This window comes from Porites lutea, chromosome 2 (assembly GCF_958299795.1).
Source record: "Porites lutea chromosome 2, jaPorLute2.1, whole genome shotgun sequence".
Taxonomy (NCBI): Eukaryota; Metazoa; Cnidaria; class Anthozoa; order Scleractinia; family Poritidae; genus Porites; species Porites lutea.
Genome location: NC_133202.1, coordinates 10,080,071 through 10,104,856, shown reverse-complemented (window position 1 = coordinate 10,104,856; position 24,786 = coordinate 10,080,071). Strand labels below are relative to the sequence as shown.

Here is a 24,786-nt window from a genome sequence, read left to right as displayed (position 1 = left end):
GCAGGTCGATATAACGCGTTATACAGCTCGATCTGCAAACGTGATATGTTGATAAAAGAACAAGGCGGAAGATCGATGAGATAACATGTTTTCTCAAGTCATCTGAAGTGGGTTAGCAAAGAGAAACATGAATGTTGGAGGCCTACCAAGACGACAGTTTGCCAAGCTGTGAGGTCATCCGATTGTAAGGTACGTGCACGGAAAAAATGTTCTGTTTGAGCAGTCCCGATACGGTTTTATATCGACTAAAACAAAGAATGCCCTGATGCCGTATAAAATATGTAAAAATGATAGTGACAAATTGTATAATGTTTAAAACTTCTTTAACAATTTTTCTTGTCAGTAGCTTTGCCCATGAGGGTTGGATGCCTAGTGTCATGATCCAAATTGTCGTGACACGTTTAAGTTTTCTGTATCTTTGGCCTGTTGGGATTTAATTGTAATATCCGCTGAGTGCGGTAGCCGGTGTGACGTTAAGAAACTCTCCAAATATAATAGCCTTATTTGAAATATCCTATTATGTGATCTAGGAAAGTCGCAAGGGCCAATTCCTATTGTTGACAATATTTGATGAATGATCCGTCCTTTAAAGACTGACTGAGCTTACTGGGCTTTTAATAGCGGAGTATTTCGTGGTGCATGCTAATTGTATTAAAGTGTGATATTACATGGCCAACTTTCTAAGTCTAAAACTGCTACTTAAAAACCACTAATAAAGCCTAAATTAAGCATTCACTTTCGGAGAGAATACGTGTAATACCCTGTCCGTTCTTGCACTACAGGCATTAAACTATTTGCTTGACATTGGCCAAGTTAATAGGATCCTACACTGATGCCCACGCAGTATAATTGTGACGCAGTGGGTCAAATAGCGACTAGGCTTAAGTAGAGAGTTTCTCTTTGAGAACAGGTGATGAAAAAAAGGTGACCTTTTGCCTGTTATCTCATGAACTGAGGTATGTTGTGTTAAATCAGGTTCAAAACAAATCTATAAACAGATTGATTCACAGCAGTTTAAGGCAGTTGTGCTCGCGGTCGACAAAGCGAAACGTTTCTCCTCCGAGTTGCTGTAAGATATGTCTAACTATAGTAGACTTGAGTTTTCCAGAGGTAAGCACCATTTTCCATATGATTACCCTGCCCCAAACCAAAGTTCCAAAAGGACGCAGGTATGCTGTTGGCGTTAATCATTACTGTGTATGAACAAGAAATTAATTTGACAGGCGCTAGTGGCACCCAACGATGGCATCCTTCTAAAGACATTGAAAACACTTTTTAGGCTTTTTGGTCTCTACAAAAATGTACTTGAAGCGAAGCTATAAATGAATTTGTACTTGTACGGTCATTCGAGGAGAACTTGAGTCTTTTCGAAATTACTAGGGCTTCAATTATATTACTTTCCCAAAAAAATTTAGATGCAATTCAACGTATTACCTTTATTAAGTGAGGATTTTTCTGCTGATTCCTGTCTGGCTCTATCACATTTAATTTTTGAATCCAAAGATTTTAGGTTTCCTTTCAGTATAAGAAACATAGCTTTTAATTACTTGGTCCGTGAAATGTGAAAAATTAAACTTCCGAAAATGGTAGGGAATTTATTAAATAAGCGTCGAAAGTTGTACATAAGCGGAACGATCATTTAAAAACTTTTAGCCGCCCTTAAGTACCAGAAAATTCTAGGGAATATTTGCTTCCCCGAAAAACGTCGTTGGGTCCCCTGATTTGAGACAGCCCTAAAAAAGAATCATTCAGCTCATCGTTTTAAGGGTGTATAAAAAATGACCGACAATATCCTCGTCCATTCATACTCAGATCAAGTAAAATTAAGAAATTTTTGTAACTGATCCCCAAATAACTACAAGGGAAAGCTCTCACAAAAACATAAACCTACCTTTTGACAAAAAATCCTAAACCAAACGTGATATTTTCAAATAACCCTCGGACGTACACGCCTAGTCATACCCCCACCGTGGTACAAGGGGGGGGGGGGGGACTCCGGAGTTTTTGATATGTTGCAGTATTTCGAAACGATTTTACCTTTGAAGAAAAGCCTTTGATCTTAACTAGATGTGATCGTATATTTTATGGGTGGTGGCGCTGCTGGAGGTCTATGACGTCACCAACAATTGTCGCCATCTTGGATTTTACCAAGAATTAGAAAGCAGGTTAAAACCGCGAGAAATGGTAAATTTTTGTGCTTTACATGAAAAATAACAAATAAATAAGCACTTTGCATGATTTTAGCCACAACAGTTACTTTTATTGTTGAAAAAGTTGACAAAACATGTACATAGGCGTACGGGAAATTTTTTGCCAGGGGGGGCGGTAAACAATTTGCCCAAAAACATCTCGCAAGTTCCCAAATTTTTACGAAAGAGTCGAAAAGAAATGAGGGCCATATTGCAACAACATAGGCCGTCCTGGCATATGAAGGTGGCTCGACACAGTTTTTCAGGGTCAATACCAAGTCTGAGCATAAACTTCGTCGCCATAAACAAACATTTGGAAAAATTGCGACCACAGTTGTATTAAGATGAAAATTTGTCATCATTAGGGTCGTAATGACATCGGAGTTGTCATAGCAACGAAATGACTCCATTACCTATTTTACTTCAGCAATGATTCTCGGGACGGGAACCTTACAAAATCGTTCACAGGAGCTTTTTTCTCCGAAACGGTCGCCTGGATGTTCGTGAAGTTTAAGCAAAACCTTAAGTGCGTTATCGAGGTATTTTGCAATGAAGTTTTTATTATTAGAAATATGGTAAGAAAAGGAAAATCTTGATTTTTGGCCGTTATCTGTAGAAAACGAAGCGCTTTTGACCTGCAATTTCACCTCATAGTAGTTTTAATCTTTTTAAAAACATGTGTGAAAGATCGTGGAGATAGCTCTGCTTGATTGCTAGAATCGAAAGAAGGATTTGATTAGTATGTATCGAGACATTCTTGTTAGCGGTTTTGTAAACATTTCGGTCTACTTTAACAAATTAGCGAATTATTTTAAACAGCTCGATAGATTTTTTAAACGAATTAAGATTCTTCTCGTAATTCAAACTGAGAATTAGTCAGCCACTTCTTCATTTTCATACCCATTGTAGCCTGCGTAGCAAGCGTTTCCAGTCGAACTCGCGCGGAAACGCTTGCTATGCAGGCAATACCCATTGCTAAATGCTATCTGCCATACACTGTTCGTCGAGTGGAGATGATTCTAGAAAGTTATGCGAAAGTTTATTTTAATCAATTCTCGACTGGAAATAGCCCATTCCAGCTAGTGCAGTGCAGTATAGTGCCTAACCAAAAAAAACTGCAAATATGTAAATTACTCATCACATGCTAAGCAACCACTGCAATGTAACTGGATTATTACGCCGACTTCAGGTTAATATTCAGGTCTGTAAAATAATTAAATAAAATGGAGACGTATTAAAAAACTGGCTTTGCCCAAATTTTCTCTCGCTGCCCAAAAAATCTGAGTTGCCCAAAATTTGGGGGGGCTGCAGCCCCCCTCGCCCCCCCGGCCCGTACGCTTATGAACATGTACTTTCACTAAAAAATGGCTTCACCACCTGCTACTTATGACATATCTCGTAACCATAGCAACTGCTCATCACTGAACTTGTCTCAAAATGTGCGGGAGGGATGAAGGAACAGCTACTGAAAACTGGTCGGGTGCCACTGTGTTATCCACTAGGAAAAAAAACTCAGAAAAACCTTATGGGGGGTGGCATCCACCCCCCACCCCTCCTGTACGTCCGATGGTTAAGTAACAATATCGACAATATCTGGTGAATAAAATGGAAAGAAAAGAACTAGAACATTCCATTTTATTAACAGTTCAGAATAAAAGCAACTGCATATCAAACTCATTGCCCACAAATGAGGACATTTGCTCTTCAGTGATCATTACATGCAGTGTATGCTACAGCGCGTGCTCAAAGGTATTGTATTTGCCCTCACAAATAAACATAGGCTATCGTCCGAAGCGAATGTCATGTCCTCCACGGCGTTTTGTGGAAGAATTCTATCAGCTCCGCGAAAAAAGATAAAGAAAGTGGAACGAAAACGCAAAACAGACAGGGATTTGTATGATGTTGAGGTATTTGAAGTGGATAGGACGCGAAAACAGATAAAATTCATTTCGTGGGATTCAGTCACGAATACGATGAGTGGCGTGATTACGATAATGAAAGGAATATTACTTTCCCTTCGTTTGCTTGGAAAAAATGTTTTTCCCCTCGAAAGGTCCGCTGGAGGATAGAGGCAACATTTTTCACGGCGATTGTATCGTTGCATCAAGAGAAAGTTGTGGTCCTGCAGAAAAGATGACCCCGAGGTGCGCATAGAATTAAATGTGGAGCCTCGGGAATAAAAGGAAGAAACGGGGAATTATTCAATATCCGAAAATTTAGAAATCGAACTGTTTGAAAGTATAATTAAGCTCCTATTAAAATATTCATAATCGCTTCAAACTACTTACTTGTTAATCTCGTAAGTATACCAAGGACCATTCTGCTGGCTGAATTTCTCACCATTTTCGCCTTGAAAATTATCTTCAGCTGCAGAAACCGCTTGGGGGGGGGGGGGGGTACTTTAGGAATTTCTGGGTGGGGATGTGCCGCTGGGACCCTGAAACCCTTAACCTATACCAGAGCTACTTCAGCTGAATTTTACTACCCTATACTAGAGTAAACTCCCCAAATCCCCCCTATCCTAGAGTAGCTGTTTCCCTAGGCTACGTAAAATCTTCAACCAACTGATCAGTTTCCTAAAAAATGATACCCTATTCTAGACCCAAAAGCTCTGATATATATACCCTATCCTAGAGCAAACTGCTTGAAAACTATACCCTTCACAGCGGCACATACCTATATAGCCCATATATGGCAGTACCCCCCCCCCCCCCCTTCCCCCGAGAGAAACCGTCACGGTACAAGCGAAGAGAAGAAAGAGAGCAAGATGAACCTTCGAAGTCATTTAGCCCCACCCAAATCTGCACAAATCTCAACAAATTACATATCAAAACGCGGCAAATAAATTCACCTCTCTGAATTTAGCGGGGCATTTATTATAGCCTGCTTAGTAGGCGCTTGGAAGGAATGTCTCCTTCTCGCTCGCACGTTTTTTCTTGAGTACATTTATTATTCCGAGCATGCGCTGTCGAGCCAGTCCGGTTTTTCTCGACCTTCTGCTTTCAAGACCGGTCACGCTTTTGTAAATTTACATCCAAACCGACGGAGAAAAATATAGAAATGCCCCATCGAAATCTTGACAAAATAACCCGAGTTTTTCACCACTAGTAGCTTAGATAGCACTTAGTTCAATACCGGTGGTGCATTTGTGATAGATCTCCTACTTTGAAAAAGAAAGGCAATATTCTGCAGAAAACAGCGTGTTTTCAGCCCTATTTAACGGAAGTTGAGGCCACCCGATGTGACATAGGGCAAATGTCACAATGAGTTTGATATGAAAAAACGAACCTAGTAACCAAATAAAAAAGTGTTGCTGACCGACTGATTGCACAAATGACGTTGACTTTTCTTTATTTCAACAAGGACTCAAGTCTAAGCGACAGGTTTCATAAACGGAAGTGGTGGGCATGTTTGGTTTATCGTGCGGTTTTGGCTTTGGCCTCAATGTTGGCTGCAATCAGTTTAGGGATGTCAAGCTACGCTGTGTATCAAGTGACAATGGATGAAAAAGGTCGCACCAACATCAATCCTTTTTATAAACCCCACCAAGTTGACGGGAACAAACAATATCGAATGTGGAATCCTGTTAGTATGTCAAACGATGGTTTGTTGCAGCTAAACCCATTTGATGGCAATGTTTATTGCAACGGTTCTTTCAGTAACAGTGGAAGTAAGTTTCCCTCGTTTTTTTTTTTGTCCTATTTGACGAGGCTACCTGGAAGTAAAGACCGTAGACTGATCACAGTCTGCAACTTTCCGCATATTGTCGAGATCAAAGCGTTTATTGTAACTGTTCAAATTAACCGAGCGTGACCTGGGCAAGAGTATCAAACATGGAGCCCTCCCCTCGGAGCATTGTTAATGAGCGTTACCAATAATAGCCCACGTTCGATATATTAAAATTCAAAAATGACTCCGAGGGTTTCTGCTCATTTTCTATGTTTGGTTTGGTTTCTTTGTGCTCAATCTCTTCTGAGAATTGCGGGACAACGGAGTCGTGAAAAATTTGCAATTTTGACCCTAGAGCCATCCCCCCGGAGTCTATTAGAATTTTAATACAACGAACGTGGGCTATTTGTTTGAAATTGGCCATTTTCCATGTAAAAATGTCCAATTTACCAAATTCAGCATGAAGCAGGTGTGTAAAACGAACTAAAGAGCAATTATTGAGCTGAATGGTCAAAAGTCACAGCAAATGTATTCTCTACGACAATCTAGCTTATTATAAGTGTTGTAATATAAAAGAAAAAAGAAATACAATTCCTGTGAACGGGGCCGGATCGGAGTTTCCGTGCATGGGGATATCGCTTCGCCACTGGCCAGGGAATAAATCATCACGTGGAGTTCGCGTACATTTTTTTTTTTTTTTTCGTTTGATATACTCAGCAGGACAACATATCAAAGCAGGCACTTTGTAGATAGATATAGAATAGATACCGCAGAATTAGAATACGTTGAAATTTGAATTGTTCCGACCCCAAAAACTATAATCTTTAGTTAGTGGTATTTTACAGAAATGTGTGATTTTGTTCGAGGTTTTTCAAGCCGGTAAACCCTTAGAAAGTGTGATCTATTGCTTAGATTTAAGCTACTCATTCTCAAATGATATCCCCGATCCCTTCTTTGCATCTTATTTCCTGCTTCGAATATAACTTTATGTTTTGTTCTGTTGTATCAAGGTGAACAGGGTTTATCAACTGTTAAGACCAGTGAGATTGAAATGTCACAGAACGAGGTCAGTCTTCTCTTCAACATCAGCGGTCAAGTATACGCCCTTACTGTAGACACAACGCAGAACGCCCTCACAGTTTTGGTAAAGTAATTTGTCATCATAATTCAATGTGCTTGCAATCATGTATGATGTATTTCTTTAAAGGTTGTATTCCCTTTCAATGATTAATTAGCCCTCTTTGCATTTTGGCATTTTCCTGCAAATCACTTTAGCTAACTTTGTACCTCTTTTTCTACTATTTTTTACTGGTGTAATATTTCTACCCTCTCCCCTTACTTAGGACGTGCCATTTACCCTGATTCAGGACTGTTTAAGTTTCTCTTTACCTACGATCACGGGAAGCTCACATGACCTTAGGGTGTACCGTTGGCCCATGTATATGGCATAAGGTTGTTAGACCCGATTTGACCCCCCGTCCGGAAGTTCAATCAAGAAATGCGGAAAATAGCTTCGCAGGTTGCCAGCGGATGCTCGTGAAAGTGAGCCTGCAATCATGCCCCTAATTAAAAGAGACCGGACTCTGGAGACAGTCGAAATTCCAATGGGCCTACTGTTTACATGCTTTCATAGGTCTTTAAAATAGCGAGAGGCTCCAGAAAGAGGCGGAAGCGTGCATTCAGGCTTCGTTTAATATCCTTGTACAGAGACTTTTAAATTTTCTTTTTCAACTGATTCAGCCAATTTAAAGTATGAGGTATCAACCTTATTTTATTTCTCTGCATAAATTTCAGCCATATTCATCTGGAGAATATCCAACCAATTCTCGCTTCAAAATTGATTACTACTGGAGTTATACCTTTTTCCCATACAAGTTGGACAACACAACATTTTTGGGATGTGATGGCACTGGCAGGGCTATGTTGGTGGATGGGATGCAGTTCTTTGAGTATCCAAACCCTCAAGCGCTGTTTATCCTCAACGAAGTTTAAAATGCTCGTGAACTGTTGGATGGCACATTTTTTTTAAAAAAGGGAAGTGATGAAGTCACAAAAATTAAAATTGCGAAATTTTGGGGTTATAATTGGATGACATATCCAGAAAGAACAAGATCAATAATGTTCACTTGCTGAAAGTCAACCTGTTAGTGTAAATTGGTGGGGAGGTATAAGTACCTTTAAGGTGATGTTACACCGGACGATTCGCAATGACGATTTTTAGCGCAGCGCAGCATTACAACATTGTTGCGACATTGTTTCGAATGGTTGCAACATTGTTCCAACATTGCTACGCCGTGTTCCGCTTAAAATCGTCGTTGCGAATCGTCTCGTGTAACATCACCCGTTTACGCTCCGATGACTCCATCATATCCTTCTAGAGTGGACCAAGGTCGTTCTTTATGATCCAGCCAATTTTAAAGGGATTTATACGGAGTCATCACAGCATAACGGTACATTTTTCTTCCTCCTAATTACACTGACGGGCTGATTTATGGCAAGGGTCTTTAATTTTTGGTCTTGTTTTTCTGAATGTGTCAATTCTATATTGTCACAAATTTGAATTTTTGTGACGTTAACACGTAGTCTTCACTGTATTAATCACTTGCCTTGTTAGTATTACTAGTATACCCTACTGCCTATTATAAATTTTCATATAACTGTTTCGTCGCCAGACTGGTGCACACAACAATGTTTATACATGTATATTACTTTAACCTGAAGTAAATGTTGTTGCAAACGGAAGCTGATTCTCAAAATGAACGGTTGAATTCTTATCCTCCTTTATTGGAAACTAATATGTAAACAATTTCCTTTTAGAGCTAGGCTCCCTTTACAAAGAAACCGTTTAAGGATTAATATCATTTTGTAACAAACAGGTTCAGTCGTTTTCGAAGAATTAATTTAAAATAATTTAAAACTTCGAAAAAATACAGGTAGCCCAATACGTCTTCGATATTTCTCCTTCTCTCATCCGCTTTATTTTTAATTTCTGTTTAGTGTCATTTCATTTTCATGTTACCTTTTTTATACTGTTCTTTTATATTTAGATCATTTGAATAATAATAATAATAATGGAAACCTTATTTTGAAAGTACAATTGTAAATCTCGCTACGTATAGGCAATTTACAAATGCTGCTTGGAATTATAGAAAAGAGAAGAAGAAGAAGAAGAAGAAGAAGAAGAAGAAGAAGAAGAAGAAGAAGAAGAAGAAAAGAAAAGAAAAGAAAAGGACATCAAGTCTGAGCTATCCCAATTCCTATTTGCACAACAAAAGATGGAATATGTTGCTTTATTGGCGATATTTATATCATTTTCTTGATTATATAAAAGTGCTGCTTTTTGTCAATGAAATGTCATTCATCATGTCAAAGAACGTGGAGCATTCATTGGAGAAAACGCCATGGAAGCTCATAGAGAGATTTATAAATTTCGCACATTTGTAATTTCTACTCATTCCTTCGATCAAGTTGAGATATTTTTCTTTTTAACGCACTGCATTGTTAATAATAATAATAATAATAATAATAATAATGATAATAATAATAATGATAATAATAATAAAAGCAAAGAACTGGAGAAAATAGAGGAGTGTCAATTTCTTCGAGAAGAGATAGAAAAGTTAATGTTGAGGAAGCTGAACCAAGTGACAGCTGAGTTAATTGTACGTGATTGGGGCATTGGGAGCCGTTACGTTTGAGAAATACGTGGGAAAACTTAACGTTACCATCAGACTTGAAGTGATCCAGAAAGCGACTCTGTTGGGAACAGCTGGACCATTACGAAAAGTTTTGTCTATTTAGATACTCAAACGTAAGGGCTCCTTTGGGACCTTTAGGAACTTGTTAGTGCTTGCTCCCATGGGTAATTTACCAGGCAGTGAAAACCTTTCAAACCTGAGATTCCACAATAAAGTAATAATAATAATCATCATCATCATCATCATCATAATAATCATAATAATAATTATAATAAATATCAAATAGTCTATTTCAGTCTAGCGCTCAAATCCATCCAGCGCGATAAAAATCGAATAAAAAACCTAGTACGAAAAATCAAATAATGCAGAGTGCTTGCTTTCATTTACTTGATGCATCGCGATTCTTCTTTATTGATATTCAAATTAAATTACATTGCATGAAATCATCTTCCTAAGAATCTATCACATACTTTTTTAAGTTTTTACCACACTCCGCATTTTCCACTCTCCGCACTCCTCATTTTCCGCCGAACCAAACAGCTTAATGACCGTTTCGATTTTTCTTGTTTTATGCTTGTTTTATGTGATCCGGTAGAGAGGTTCCACAGTGTTAGGGCGGCCACAGAAAATGCCCTTCGTGTCCACAGCTCTCTACTTCATTTATGTTTTCTTGCCTTAGATCTCAAATACTTTAATGGGGCGTAGATTTTAAGGAGGTCTATAAACTAGAGACCCTTATTAACTGCCTTACCATATATCAATAATCTTGAAACTAAAAAAATCATATAAAAGGAAGGGTAATCTCAAGAATATTAATTTTTTAAAAAAAAAAAAATCTATTGAGCGCTTAAAAAAATATTCGCTAATTTGTTGAAGTAGACCAAAATGTTTACAAACTGCTAACAAGAGCGCCTCGATACATGCTATTCCAATCCTTCTTTCTAGCAATCGGCTGGAGCTATCTCGTCCATGATCTTTCACAAGTTTTTAAAAAGATTGATACTACTATGAGGTGAAATTGCATATCAAAAGCGCTTCGTCGAGATTGCCCATTTTTACCGTATTTCTAACCATAAAAACTTTATCCCAAAATAACTCGATGGTGTTCTTACAGATTTCGCATAAACTCCACGAACATCGAAGCGGTTATTGGAGGAAAAAGCTCCCGTGAACGATTTTGAAAGAACAGTTCCCGGTGCCGAGAAATACTGCTGTAAGTAAATTAGGTAATAGTGTCATTTCGTTGCTACGAAGACAACGATGCCATTGCAACCCCGATCTTAACAAACTTCATCTTTATCTAATTCATTTGTGGTGGCAATTTTTCCAAATTTTTGTTCATGGCGACGTAGTGTATGCTCAAACTTGGGAGGTATCGAGCCACCTTAAGCATTACGGAACTCAAATTTTCTTTTAATCCATTATATAATAGCAGAAACCCATAAGGGGTTGAAACGTGTAACTCGCGTTCAATGCTCGTGAATATTCGTTTTGACCATATTTGGAAATCTTAGTGACGGATATCCATTTTCAACAAAATGGCTGCTGCGTGATCACCATGCAGATGTTTTAAGACAAGAGTTCTGTATTTCAAGGTTAAAAATACACCGTTAAAAGACAAAAAATGGAAAAAGAAAGTTCAAAAGAATGCTCAGCTTTCTTTTTGTGGAGAAAGGGAAGCTTTTCGTCAAGAAATCGTCCTTCGAGGAATTCAACCTTGTTTTCTTCACGGCGGAGCCCATGGTCTGTTTTGAAATGCAACCAAGTCAGCGAAGTTTTTGCTGAATTTTCAGGTACATTTTGCACTCTATGGCCAAGACAATTACGTTTTTGAAAGGGAATTTATGTATTTTCTAAATGTTTCATAGACGTTTTATAAATTTTTGCTCTTCGGCGCTAAAGAAAAATTACAAAATGTGCCTGATTTGAGATGGAGTTTGTGTTGAATTTTGCCATGTGCTTAGCCGATGTCACTTGCGTGAACGGATCCACGATCCAGATAGCGTTTTCCGAAGTGCTTTAAAGGATTAACTTTTTGGTCTTGGAATAAAAATTTCAAGAAAAGGCTTCTCTGTCTATTGTTTTGAGTTTGTTCATTCATAAAATTAGCTCAAAACACGATCATGACTACAACATCTAAGTTTAATTTAAGCTTTTAAAATGCTTCTCACATTCATTACAAGCATCACTTTTTGCGAAGATGTCAGGTTCAGGTTTTGGACACTTTCGATACGCAGCTAATGAATTTTATTCGAAAATATTTTTCACTGTTTATTCTAGACTTTTAAATTTGCAGTATAAGTTTACTGTGAAGAGGGTCATCGTTTTTTGAAGTGACAACTTCAAGAAGTTGCGAGGCCGTCAATGGGATTCATAATGTTATGTTTGGCCCGTGTGGTAAGGCAATAATATCCCGCTCAGTGTTTCGGTAATATTCCTGGTTTCAACCTTAGAAAGCTTTCTCGGCTTTGAAAGCTTTCCCCCGTTTGTCCGCCATTTTTTTAAGCGGGCGCGGGAACCTGAAGGAAAATTACGTCACGTTGTTTACGAAGTTTGATTGGTCAGTTATCTCTTCTTCTCGTTCCAAATATGGTACTTTCGAAAATGAATAATCACGAGCATCGGACAAAGCAAACATATGAGAGTTACACGTTTCAACCCCTTATGAGTTTCTGATAATAGGCAATTTGAGCCCTTAAATGCGTAAGGGAGAAGTTTAACGGCAGTTTAAAAATTTTACAATTTAAAAGGATGTGTATCGATGGAAAACCGCTCAAACGTGACTGGGTGACAAGAGTTGTTTTTCTCATACAAATCCCTCTAATTTTCGGAGGCCGTTGCAATCGCTATTGTTGAGATGTATGGCTGAAAATTTACAGGTGACCTAATTGTTACTAAAATTGTTCAAAAGCTAACTGTTTTGTGTTTACCGAAAGGATGACGGTGAAAAAATGATTATTAAAAACTTAATCATTGGATAACGCAATTCTAGCGTTTTGATTGGCTTAGCCATCATGGTATATGAGCCATTATACCATGCTCTCCATATTTGGTCAGTGTACGCGTCAGTTCAAAACTGGAAGCTTGCTGAGATTTTATTTCGCGAAGGATAGAATAACGCCCGAAGAAGATCGTTTTAATTCTTAGAATACTAGAAAATGCAATATCACCAGAAAAAAAAACAAACAAACAAACAAGCAAACAAAAAAGCCACAGGAGTAAAAGAAAGCTTATCGAAAAACGCATGAAAATACATGAAACTAAAAATACCTCGACCAGCTACGAAAGAAGACAAGAATTCGTTGTTTCTTCATGATGGCAAGGCCACTCGCCGATAAATAACTGCAGCCTATTCATCCGACATAAAGAAGATCACAAGCAACTAGCTACAAATACAGGCTAAGCAGCCATTCACTACAGCAATCCAGGCGTAAGTATAGCTTCTTCTCTCGTTCAGCAAAACCAGCTGGCGGTTCTGAATGGCGACTAGCCTGTTCCAGGCTCCGAGAAAGTGGTGAAAAGTCGTTCAATAAAAAAGTGGTTCAGTAAAAAGAAATGCGATAAACGCGCGGGGGCTGGGGAGATCCAGGCTCCGAGAAAGTGGTGAAAAGTCATGGCGCGTCTTATTTTCGCTTTGCTCGTTTTAATACGTCCGCACTATACTATCTGAGAGCCTGGCACAGGCTAAATGGCGACCAAGGGAAAGGTTTTCCTCCGTTGTTCTTACGTTTACACCAAAACTCCAAATTCACGGTAATTTCGACGGCTGCACTTCAAAATTCTTTTTGTTCTCATATGCATTATCTGCTAGATTTTTAGCTGTCCTGCAGTGTAAAATCCTAGAATCCCGATGAGTTTTTAAAAGTGTTCATCGTTATTTTTTCATTCATCCAGTCTGTTAGCGCGTTGACAGTTTTGATGGACGTGTGACATGTTAATAGCGGAAGTCTCTTGTCTTTTCCGGTTTGTTCTAGCAAAACAAAGTCGGGGAGATTCATCGAGATTTTGTGGGCGTTTTTATTAAAACAATTATTCCACTCGCGCTTGTTGGATATGAGATGGTTATAGCCAAGCGCACTCGTTGAATAATTGTTAACTAGAAAGTAATTTTTAAACTGAATAGTACGCATCGGCTTTTGCTTGAGGAATTAGCAAAAATTGGAATTACTTTTCCCGAAATGTAAAACTGGTGGCTCATTTAACCTAGTTTTCGGATTTTACTAGATTTGATTTTCTTTGAACTGACGTAAAGGATCAACTTCAACTCTAATTTCGTAAAAAATGGTTTGTTTCACATTATTGCTGAATGATATATATTGCTCTTTGCAAGGTTTCGTAGCCATTGCGTTAAAAAGAAAATGAACAGTTATGACGGATAGTTTGTCATGGCTTGATGCGCCTGTATTAATGACGGAGCCACCTTCCACCCTTATTTAACTTTGTGTAAGGGGTTTACGAGCAACTCGCTCGCTGAGCGTAGAGGTACCAGGTATCTAAGTCACACCTTGTTGTTCTTTTAATCTTTACAGGGGCTCTTATGTCTTGTTTACAGCATCACTTAACAAATTCTGCAAGACAACTAACTGTAACTAATCTCAGCTACTCTCTCCCTCGTGCTAAACACTGGCAACTTATATAAGTAAAACGTAGGTACGTTTAGGCTTGGTGACCATGAGAGTTACAAACGCTTTTCCGAGTGACTTGAACGAATTTCCTGTTGACCACCAAAGCCATAAGAAAACCAATGAAAGCGTGACGGCTTAACCCACGAGACTCTACCTTAAACCAAAGGAACTCTGATGTAGGTAAAAATCAAGGTCAGCGACGGTTCCAAAACGTGCCCACTTTAAGGACTGACAATCAAATTTAATAAATGACATTCATATTGAAAAACGACTTTTAAAGGTAATAGAATTTGAAAACCTGTCGACGCAAATACGGATTGACATTTATCTATAAACTGATCATAACAAGCTCAAGTCACGACTGAAACGTCAAGCACAACACGAAATAAACTTAAAATAACTTTCAAAATACTTCACAGCATTTGTAAGGATTATGGGAATTCGAAGTTAAAATCAGTGCAACCCTTCATCCTCTCTTGGTCAATGGGTTTACTAAGCCTGTCAGGCAAATGAAAAAGGTAGCGACCTCATGCAACAAAAATGTTAACGTTTCGGGCTGAGTTGCTCAAAGCATGGTTAGCTTTAACCATTGGTTAAGCAGTATCAAAACCAATACGTTGTCAAGGTATTAAACTCTGGTTAACGCTAACCATGCTTCGAGCAACTGGGCTCCGGATGATAAAAATATCACACAACAGGGGCAGTTAATCCTTTCTCTGAAATTCATAACGGTAGTGCTAGGACGCGACAACGTCATACTTCAGTTGCTTTCAGGGAGTAACTAAACTTCCTTTTACCGGTTCGTTGATTCTTGATCATGATTTCCGCGACGTCAGTGTTGTCTATGGATTCTGATAACGTATCGTTTTAGTGTTTATATTTGCCAGTTGGATTCCTTGTAGAAAAAATAAACATCGGCATCGACATAGTTTTAAATGGCGTATTTGGGCATCAAGACGTCAGAGAACTAACTTATCAGAATTTACACTTTAGCCATGTTAGACGTAACTATGTACTTAAAAGAATTAACTCTTTTAGGAGCGCTTTGATAACCAATACGTTGTCAAGGTATTAAACTCTGGTTAACGCTAACCATGCTTCGAGCAACTGGGCCCCGGATGATAAAAATATCACACAACAGGGGAAGTTAATCCTTTCTCTGAAATTCATAACGGTAGTGCTAGGACGCGAAGTAACTAAACTTCCTTTTACCGGTTCGTTGATTCTTGATCATGATTTCCGGGACGTCAGTGTTGTCTATGGATTCTGATAACATATCGTTTTAGTGTTTATATTTGCCAGTTGGATTCCTTGTAGAAAAGATAAACATCGGCATCGACATAGTTTTAAATGGCGTATTTGGGCATCAAGACGTCAGAGAACTAACTTATCAGAATTTACACTTTAGCCATGTTAGACGTAACTATGTGCTTAAAAGAATTAACTCTTTTAGGAGCGCTTTGATAAAAAGATACCGATATCAGCTTCTCTTCATCCATACACGGAAGAGTTTACTTAGTACAAGGGTCAGCGATAAATTTAGAAAATTTAAGATTTATTAGGTCAGGAACAAATTTAGAAACATTCGAATGGAGTATTTAAGGGGGCCCAGAAAACGCGTCGTACAATTCATTACTGAGGACTGACTGTGGTGCACACGGTAAGTGTATGATAAGGTTGATATCAGTGACTATGATAAGTTCACTGAGTTGATTAATATGAGGTTCTTATAATTGCATTCGATGGGTAGAAGAACTTGATTAGAGGAGCTGTGTCAATGGAAGCGCGACCAAATCGAGTGAAACAAAAAAACAGCTCAAAAGAGTAAAAAACGGTCTAAATAACACACCAAACATAAAAGGAGGTATGAATTGACAAACCTGACTAAGATAATTGAGGTTCTGAAAACTTGTTAGCCTAACAGATCATTTTTTTCGCTGTAACTTTTGCTTTTGGTATCATGCTTTGGAGAGAGTGGACTCTGCATGAGTTAGACTGGTGAGTTTTCGAAAACTAACAACCGCTCTATTCAGCAAGCAATCAGTTAAATCACTGTCAACAGTATTTTAAAACAAAAATTATTCAGTTTTCATCGATGATATTTTATGAACGGTCGGCTGAATATTTTATGTTATTTATTTATTTATTTTTTTTGTTGACGACGTCTTACGCGATAGATAGCTGTCATCGGCTCTTTTAAGAGCGTGAGATATTTAAAAATATCACCAAGTTGGAAAATTACGGAATTCCAGGAGGTAGGGATCTAAAACAAAGTGCCCTCCGTGGCGTGTATGGATATTTTGTGGAACTACACATTGTGAATAGCGTCGTGATATTGACAATATTAACAAAGTGAACTCTAGGGAGCCGTGAAACAGCCCCTTTAAATTTATTCCTACTTTACTGGACATGTCCACTAGTCTATCGATGTGGGATTCTGCATGTGTCTGCTGTTCCTCGGCAAAAATTCGGAACTGCGAAGTGATGTTTAGTCAAACAGATATTCTGCAGAATGAAAGTTGCCATCCGTTGAGTTGTATTTTACTGTTCTTGCTTATTTGGGGGCAGAAGTTCGTTTACTTCTTCTTCGCAAAACATGAAAAATTTTCCAACATTTTCCCCATCTCTAAAAGGCTCGAAAACAACTGAGCCAAAGCAGCCTCATCCTCAGGGCTTTTCATTTGCCGTTCTAATTTTCTGGCGATTACTGTTGACGTCATTTTACCGTATATTGCAAACGTTATTGGAGAATTAGGGATCTGAGCCAATGGAAATCGGGCGGAATACTTGAAAGGATACTGAGTGGTGTTATGTTCAGAAGTGGTCGCACCTGTGTTTAAGTACGTCCGTCGAATTTTTGGGCTTAGGTTGGGCCACAAATGTACGTTAAGTTCTTATTCATTGTGGATTCCAGTCTTATTGGGATTCTGGATTCCTTGAGGTGCATGGTAGATTCCAGAGACCAGGTTTCCGGATTCCAAAGGCAAAAATTCTCGAATTCCGGAAACTTAAGCAGGAAAATCTATTTACTGTGAGAAATCTCGGCACTTGTAACTTGTTTAATTGTCCCGGTTAGTAAAGTTTTAGCCACCGTTATCTTAACTGTCAAAATTATTTGTTTGATACTTTTGCATATCGTTAGTGTGGAAAGCCTTGAACGCAATGGGAGGAATGTCTGTGGAGGTGAGATATAACTATTGAAAACGCCATTTGCTAGGCAATGTAACGAGCCACCATTCAACCCAGTCAAAATAAAGTGTTTTTTCAAATAAAATGCTCTACACATATTGTGTAGCCAGCGCGATCTTGCCGCTAAAATTAAAGTGACAGGTGTTATAACGACCCCCGGGGAACTTTCTTAAATTTATACTATGGAGGTGACCTGCTGAGTCGCGATCATTAAGACTCTGGAATCTAATAATCCGGCTCCTATCTGAATTTATTCCAGAAAAGAAAAGAAAAAAAATAAATGAATCTGCGACCCGGCCTGTTCCAGTCAATAGTTGGGAGACCTGTTTCAGACACTAAGCAAATATAAGTATATTTAAAATACACTCCAGGCCCCAGGTGGGGCCTAGGGTTTGGTCGAGTGGACCGCCAAACTTTTCCTCCAACCTCCCTGCCCCCTTTTCGGTGAAATTTTGCATTATTTACAGAATTCTCAGCAAATTGAATAGTATCTTTATAGCTGTCAATTGTCGCGGTCCACCCTTCCAGAATTTTCTGGATCTTGTAGAGGTAAAATTAACGCTAAGACCTATGCCAGAAAGAAACCTCTGCTCGTAGTGGTTACCGCCCCACAACTCCTTTTTTAACGCGCATTTGCAGCCAATAACATTGGTGGCACAGACAAGGACCATTACTAATAACTAAAAGGGTAAACAATCTCACAAAAGCACATTCCCAAATGTACCTTCGACTAATAATATTGCGCCATGAACGTCATATTTTTCAAATTGAGTCACAATATACTAGTGAGTAAAGTGGAAGAAATGAAAAAAAAATTAACAAACAACCACAAAAATACAAAGCAAAACAAACCTAAAAACAGAGGAAAAAGAAGGTGTTACTGACGAACTGACTGACCAAATGAAGCACTTTTTAATTTATGTTATGTTTATTTTAAGGAACCAGGTCAAAGCGCCTGTTATCATGGACGGAAGACTAGGGTGTTCTGTGTTTTGTACCATGTGGTTTTGACGGTGTTGACTGTAACCAGTATTGCCTTGTCGAGTTATGCTGTACTTAAATCGGGAAATGGGGCTACCGACGGCAGTCCGCAGAAACCCCACCCAGTTGACGGGAACACAAATTATCGAATGTGGAGCCTTGTTGGCATGTCAAACGATGGTTTAATGGTGCTAAACCCATCTGGCAGTAATTTTTATTGCAACGGTTCTTTCAGTGGCAGCGGCAGTAAGTTTCCTATTTTTTTAAATTGATTTTTCCCTTTTTACGAGGCCTCCTGGAAGTAATTGTATTGTATTAGCTTATACCGGTTCACAGTCTGCATTTTTCGCATCCCAAGTCTCACTTCATTCGCTCTGTGCTAGGGCTAAGTCCTTTATAGTCCTTATATCAATACAGCATGCGTCCGTGAGGTTCAGTTTTTCGTAGAGCCCTCTGACACCCGGATAATACGGCCACTATGGCATGTCTCCTTTGTGTCCGCGTACTTACCCGGTATCGCTGCTACTCGGTTCAAGGCTTCCTGACTCTCTTTACTTCTTTTCTACCTTTTTCTTGCTTTAAAATTTAAAATAAGGTTTGCTCAGTGTGCAGAGATCTTGAAGTATCGGACTTCCTTTTAGCTATGAAGCCTAGACTCTGGCAAATAAAAATCCGAAATTATCAACAATATAAGCAAGCCACACTAAAATAGTATCAACGTTCCCTTTCCAGCGTTTGCTTATATGAATAAGTTATGTTTTGTCCCTTTCATCAAGGTGGAAAGGACCCCCGATCCCTTCTCTGCATCTTATTTCCTGTTTCGAATAACTTTATGTTTTGTTCTGTTGTGTTAAGGTGGACAGGGTTTATCGACTGTTACCACCAGTGAGATTAACTTTAATCAGAACGATGTCAGTCTTCTCTTCAACGACGGCGGACAACAATACGTCCTAACTGTAAACACAGCAACACAGAACGACGTAGTAGCTTCGGTAAAATATTTTATCATTATTAATTAAATGTCTCCCTGAGGTTCTTACAATTGTTTAATGTTGCTTTTACAGAATTCACTATTGCCTCTGACCGGAAGTAATCACAGTCAAAAAATCGTCGCGTATTTGTTTCAAAATAAAGTGATGTTTCCAGTCTAAAGATTATGCTAACTTATGACGAACCTCTACTAATGAGCAGCCAACCTGCATTAAGCGGGGCCACTTGCCGGTACCCTGAGGGTGGCTGCTTAATTATAATGCGAAAGGTTCAACGAGGGGGTCATGGAGCCCGGGGTTGACGGTATTGCGGTATTGAGTTTTTTTGTTTTTGTTGTGTTTTTCTCTTTTTTTTTCAAGCCGTTTTCCGGTAATTTTGATTTTAAAGATGTTAATGTGCGGCATCTAGCCCTGCGGTCTGCGGTTTTTCATCCTTATGGCTAACTGTATGCGGTAAAAGAAGATTCTTCATATACGGTATTGCGGTCCGTTCATTTGCTTTCTCTTGTCTAATGCTAACGATAAATGAAAAACGATCTCCCCTAAAAACGCCTCCGCGGGAGGCTACCAGTGACTGGGCTTTTCGATCGTTGTGTTGATCAATTCGATGTCTCCTCACGTTTTCTCGCGGGGATTGCTGAGGTTGATTTCTGTGTATACATACTTGAGATAAACAAACACGCGAGATGGATACGACTTTAAGTAAGTGTGACCGATCTTAAATGCGGCATCGGTATTTCGTCGATTTTGGACTCGGCATTTCGGTCTTTGCCATTCCTTTTTCTTTCCCCCTTTCTTTCTTTTTCTTTCTTCCTTTATTCTTCTCCTTCTTCTTCTTCTTCTCTTTTTTTTGGCGGTATTTGGTACCCCCCCCCCCCCCCCCCCAATGTCACCCCCTTTAACTGGTTCATTAACGAGAGTTATATAGGGCTTTGACCTGGAAAATTTTCGATAGGAGGACGAGGTTGCTCGTTGATAAATGTATCTTTTCATCACCAATCATCTACAGTCATTTGAACCTCCATTAAAGCGGCCACCCTCGGGGTATCGGCTCCTCAATAGAGGTTCGTCATAAATTAGCACAATCTTTAGCAGAAACATCGCTTTTATTATTAGATTTTCAAACAAACACGCGACATGAGCAGCATTAATAGACCAAAATTGGTCGTCACCTTCCGTATCTCGGACTTTATTTTCCTGTCTTCCGAAAAGAGGCCAAACTAAGCGTATCATGCATGATGGCCGCTTAGTAGATGTAAAATTAATGGACGGACTCTCTTTGGGACTGTCGAAACGTCAGTCACTGTCAACAGCAACAGTGCTATTCAGGACTACGTTCACCCGGACGATCAAACTCAACCTACTTTTACCTTGAAGTAGTTTAACCGTCATTGAACAGAGGTTTATAAAAAGATAAAATTTATAGTGAGAAACAAATATTATCAAACGTAGAAAATCATTTCATTTTAATTACCTTTTGTAAACATCTGCTTATTTAAATATAGTGAGAAACAAAGGCGATATAGCATCAAACAGAGGTTCAATAAGCGTATTACCTTGACCCTAATATCCCTGCCTACTTCAATACAAATGGGAAATGCAAACCTGGCTTACTTCTTAAATGATCAGACGGTCAGTCACAGTAAATAAAACCATACGCAATAATGAATGCAAAGTTAATTTTTTCAAATTCACAATCTGCAAAACATTTCTTCTTTGGGATAAGGCATTTGACCACCACATTGGGCTAAAGTAACAGGAATTTTAACAAGCCTGTCTTAAAAAATTGAAATGTCCGGGGAGTTGCCTTGGGAGATGCTGAAGTTTCGAAAAGATCGGCGGATAATGTTAAGTGGTAAAGGCACATTTTTCCTCGAATCGTGGTTCTAACAAAGGCGACGGTGACGAACACCACAAAAATGTAAATTGAATAATCATTCTTTTAAATTTCCTTTCTATTTGAAATAGGAGGCAATTCGAAACTCAGATGTCAGCGAATTTTCCCGCCCCGCCTGTATTTTTTTTAAAAACTGACTGAATTTTCGCGTCCGAGGGCAGTTTGAAATCAAAATCTTGACAGTGCGGGGCCATAGTGACATAAACACAACATATTTCATATGAATCATTGGAAAAAATAAAATTGAGCCTGCGATCATTTGAAACTGTTAATTTGTCAGCAGATAACTTCAAAAAATACTCGACCTCGATGGGTCGACACTTGATCACGGTCAGGTGATACTGGTCAGCGGATACCCTGTTTTGCTGTCAACTGATCACAACATTGATGTGCAATTAGTTTTCTCTTGGGCTCCCAAACTAGCTAGAATGTCCCTGTGGTGCGGACGGACGGTCGCTCGCTCGCTCGGTGTACGGTCACGTGATTACCAAATTTTCTGGGATGGGTAGATTTACTTAGCCATGGGGCTACGTACACGTGGTGCTCCGCTATGAAAATCATGTAGACATATTAAATTCTGCAAACAGAATACCTCATTATGCTGATCGCTGATCGTACTCAGTGTGAAAATTAATTTTGCAAGACATCAACACGACACCGACAGAACCCAAAACAGAGCGGGATTGTAGCCATAGACAGCTGTTTCGCTAATATTATATTGTTATTATTCATAAGACCAAAAGGCTCCAAAAGTAGTCGGGGGTTTGCATTAGCTTCATCGTTTAATATCTTTAGTGTACAGAGACTTTTCAACTGATTCCGTTAGCCAATTTAAAGTATGTACAGTATTAATTAAAAGCTTTCTCTGCATAAATTTCAGCGATATGAATCTGGATCATCATATCCTCCCAACTCTCGCTTTACCTTCGATTACTACTGGAGTTACACCTTTTTCCGCTACTCGTCGGACAGCACAAAGTTCTTGGGATGTGATAGCACCGGCATGGTTACGTTAGTGGATGGGATGCAGGCTACTGAGTATCCAAACCCTCAAGCGCTGTTTATCCTCAACAAAATTTAAATCTGGAGTGTTAGGTTGCACTAGTGCTTCTTTTGTACATTTACTAGAGAAGGGAAATGATCAGGTCACAAAAAATGACGTTTGTGAAATAATATGGCGTTGGTTTGCATACTTTAAATGATATAGACGCCTAATCTCAAAACGTCTCTTGTCTTATTAACGCACTCCCAAGCCTCAAGTGTGTATTAAAGGCTCCGCTCTAACAAACAACCCCCCCCCCCCCTGCCTAACAGACACCACCCCTACGCTTAAGTAGGAATAAGAAAAAAGGAGCAAATCCATTCAACTTATTCAGTTTATTTTTTGATTAATAAATGCTTGCGCATTGCATCTTGATCAACGTCAAGTTCAAAGTAGGGATTCCAACATCGAAAGCGAGTTGAGGTTTAAAATACATGTAACCACATTGATTTAAGGTGGCTCAATAGGGTTTTTCAGGGTCAATATCTCCCAAGCTTGAGCATAAACTACGTCGCCATATTAATAACAAAGATTTGGAACATTACCACCACTAGACAAAGAACATTTTTGTTATAATCAGGGTTATAATGACATCGAAGATGTCAAGGTTTTCAAGATTGTTGATAACTTGTTAGGCAGTGAAACAATGGCTAAAATTCGCTAATCTTTGGACAGTCAGTCAATTACAAGTGAGAGTCCCTCTTATATTCATTTAGGGGTACTGTCTCTAAGCTTCATACTGATTTCCGTGGACATGCATCAATAGCTAACATTTCTCCACGTTTCAAATGCATTGTTAGTTACTAACAATCAAATAGATGCCCCGGGCGTTTACTAGACATTTCACGCGATATCCAGTAAGAACAACATGAAAAATGGGCAATTGCTAAAAATCAACCTGTTAGTGCAAATTAGTGTGGACATATAAGCACCATTATGCTCAGAGGCGTGCCATGCTCAGATGACCGTCCTTTAAATCCCTCCGAAATAGGCCAGAATCGTTAACGTTACGATGCAAGCTAATTGTAGAAGAATTTGTATGGCGCTTTACAGTATAATTAACTGTGTTTATCTGTTTTCACCTATTTTAGACTTTTTACATAGTTTTTTAGCAAGGGGACGTTTTTCACCTTGTTCTTCCTGAATATACCATGCAACCAATCCCATCCAGCAAATTTTAATTTTTGTTATGTCACACCAAGAGTCCTATTATGGCTCTTGGTCACACTTATTTACTATAATAAGCATTATTGGTCATGCTATTATAAATGTTCGTATAACTGTTTACCCTTAATTGGACACGGCAAGAGACTGACCAAAAAAAGTTGTATTACTTTTACTGCAAGACATAAGGTAGACTGCAAAACAGTGGTTTTTTTTTCTCAAAATCAGTAAAGAAATCGGTAAAGCGTGGCGTAAGAGTCTTACGCGCGCGAAGCGCGCGAGCCTCACACCCCCGTCTCTCCCCAGTCTCGCTCTCTGTTTTCAGCCTCGTTCCAGACCTTTTGTTTGACTGCTCGCGCGTACTTGAATACGCAAAAATACGGACTGTTTTGCAGTCTAGACATAAGGTAAACGTTGTTGCAAATGGAAAGTAGTTCTTAACATGAATGGTCGAATTTGTATCTCTCCTCTATTAGTAACTGTTATGCTTACATTTCCTTTTACAGCTTCCTTTCCTTTATAACCGTTTAATTCAATTAAGACAAATGTTTGTAACAGGACGCTTCAGTTGTATCTGTACTGAGAATTCATGCAAAGCCTAGAAAGAGATTAAAAGTTAAAGTCTGACAGGTAGTGATACTGGTGGTCCAGTCTTTCTGCGATATTTCTCTCTTTGTTGATGCAATTTTTTTTTCTGTTTTTAATTCCGTTTTATTGTGTAGTATCATTTTCTTCTTATTTTGACTTTATTTCATTTTATTTTTTATTTTACCCAGGGTACTTTATTCTTTTCTTTTAATTTTATAAAAAAAAATACCCTTTTATGTTGTTTTCAAATTGATTTTAAGTTCATTATGTCTTTTAAACTGTTTGAAAATTAAAAGACCAAAAGTACTAGATAGATTTCTTAACGCGAAAAAACAAACAAACAAAGTAAACAAAGGATGGATTCATTTTCAACTTACGCGTATAGTTGTTCGGCATTTACCCGCTGGGATTTTTTATCGTTTTAAATAGGCTTAAAAATAATAAACAATTCCAGCGGACAAATGCAATAGCTACACGCGTACTACGGTGCAAATGAGACGTGAAATGTGAACCTGTCACCTTCTTGGTCCTGGATGGTGTGTGATATTAGATCATTTATTTGGCATTCAGTGTCAACTTGTTAGTCAGCAAGAGCTCAGCTATTTGTGACTTCTAAGCAAAAAGGTTGCTTCGCAATAAAGACGTCCGAAGACTTATGAGGAAGAAGAAATGTGTGCGGCTAGCGCTATATCTGAAAGTCTAGCCAGCAGCCGGGATTTTTTTATGGAGCTCGATTTGTTAAAGCTGCTGCAACA

General features: G+C 38.8%; 2 protein-coding genes across 2 annotated transcripts; both read left to right on the top strand.

The window, feature by feature from the left end:
* Positions 1-5,557: 5,557 nt before the first annotated feature.
* On the top strand, positions 5,558-9,049 carry LOC140927684 (uncharacterized). Its single transcript, XM_073377357.1, has 3 exons — positions 5,558-5,859; positions 6,869-7,002; positions 7,653-9,049. Exons 1-3 carry the CDS (start codon positions 5,634-5,636, stop codon positions 7,848-7,850), a joined length of 558 nt encoding a protein of 185 aa, XP_073233458.1. The 5' UTR covers positions 5,558-5,633; the 3' UTR covers positions 7,851-9,049.
* A 6,673-nt stretch (positions 9,050-15,722) lies between these two features.
* Positions 15,723-22,877, top strand: LOC140927683 (uncharacterized). The gene is made up of 5 exons (XM_073377356.1): positions 15,723-15,841; positions 17,333-17,364; positions 18,309-18,597; positions 19,207-19,343; positions 22,118-22,877. The coding sequence occupies exons 2-5, from the start codon at positions 17,344-17,346 to the stop codon at positions 22,316-22,318; spliced, it is 648 nt and encodes a 215-aa protein (XP_073233457.1). The 5' UTR covers positions 15,723-15,841; positions 17,333-17,343; the 3' UTR covers positions 22,319-22,877.
* The last annotated feature ends 1,909 nt before the right edge of the window (positions 22,878-24,786 follow it).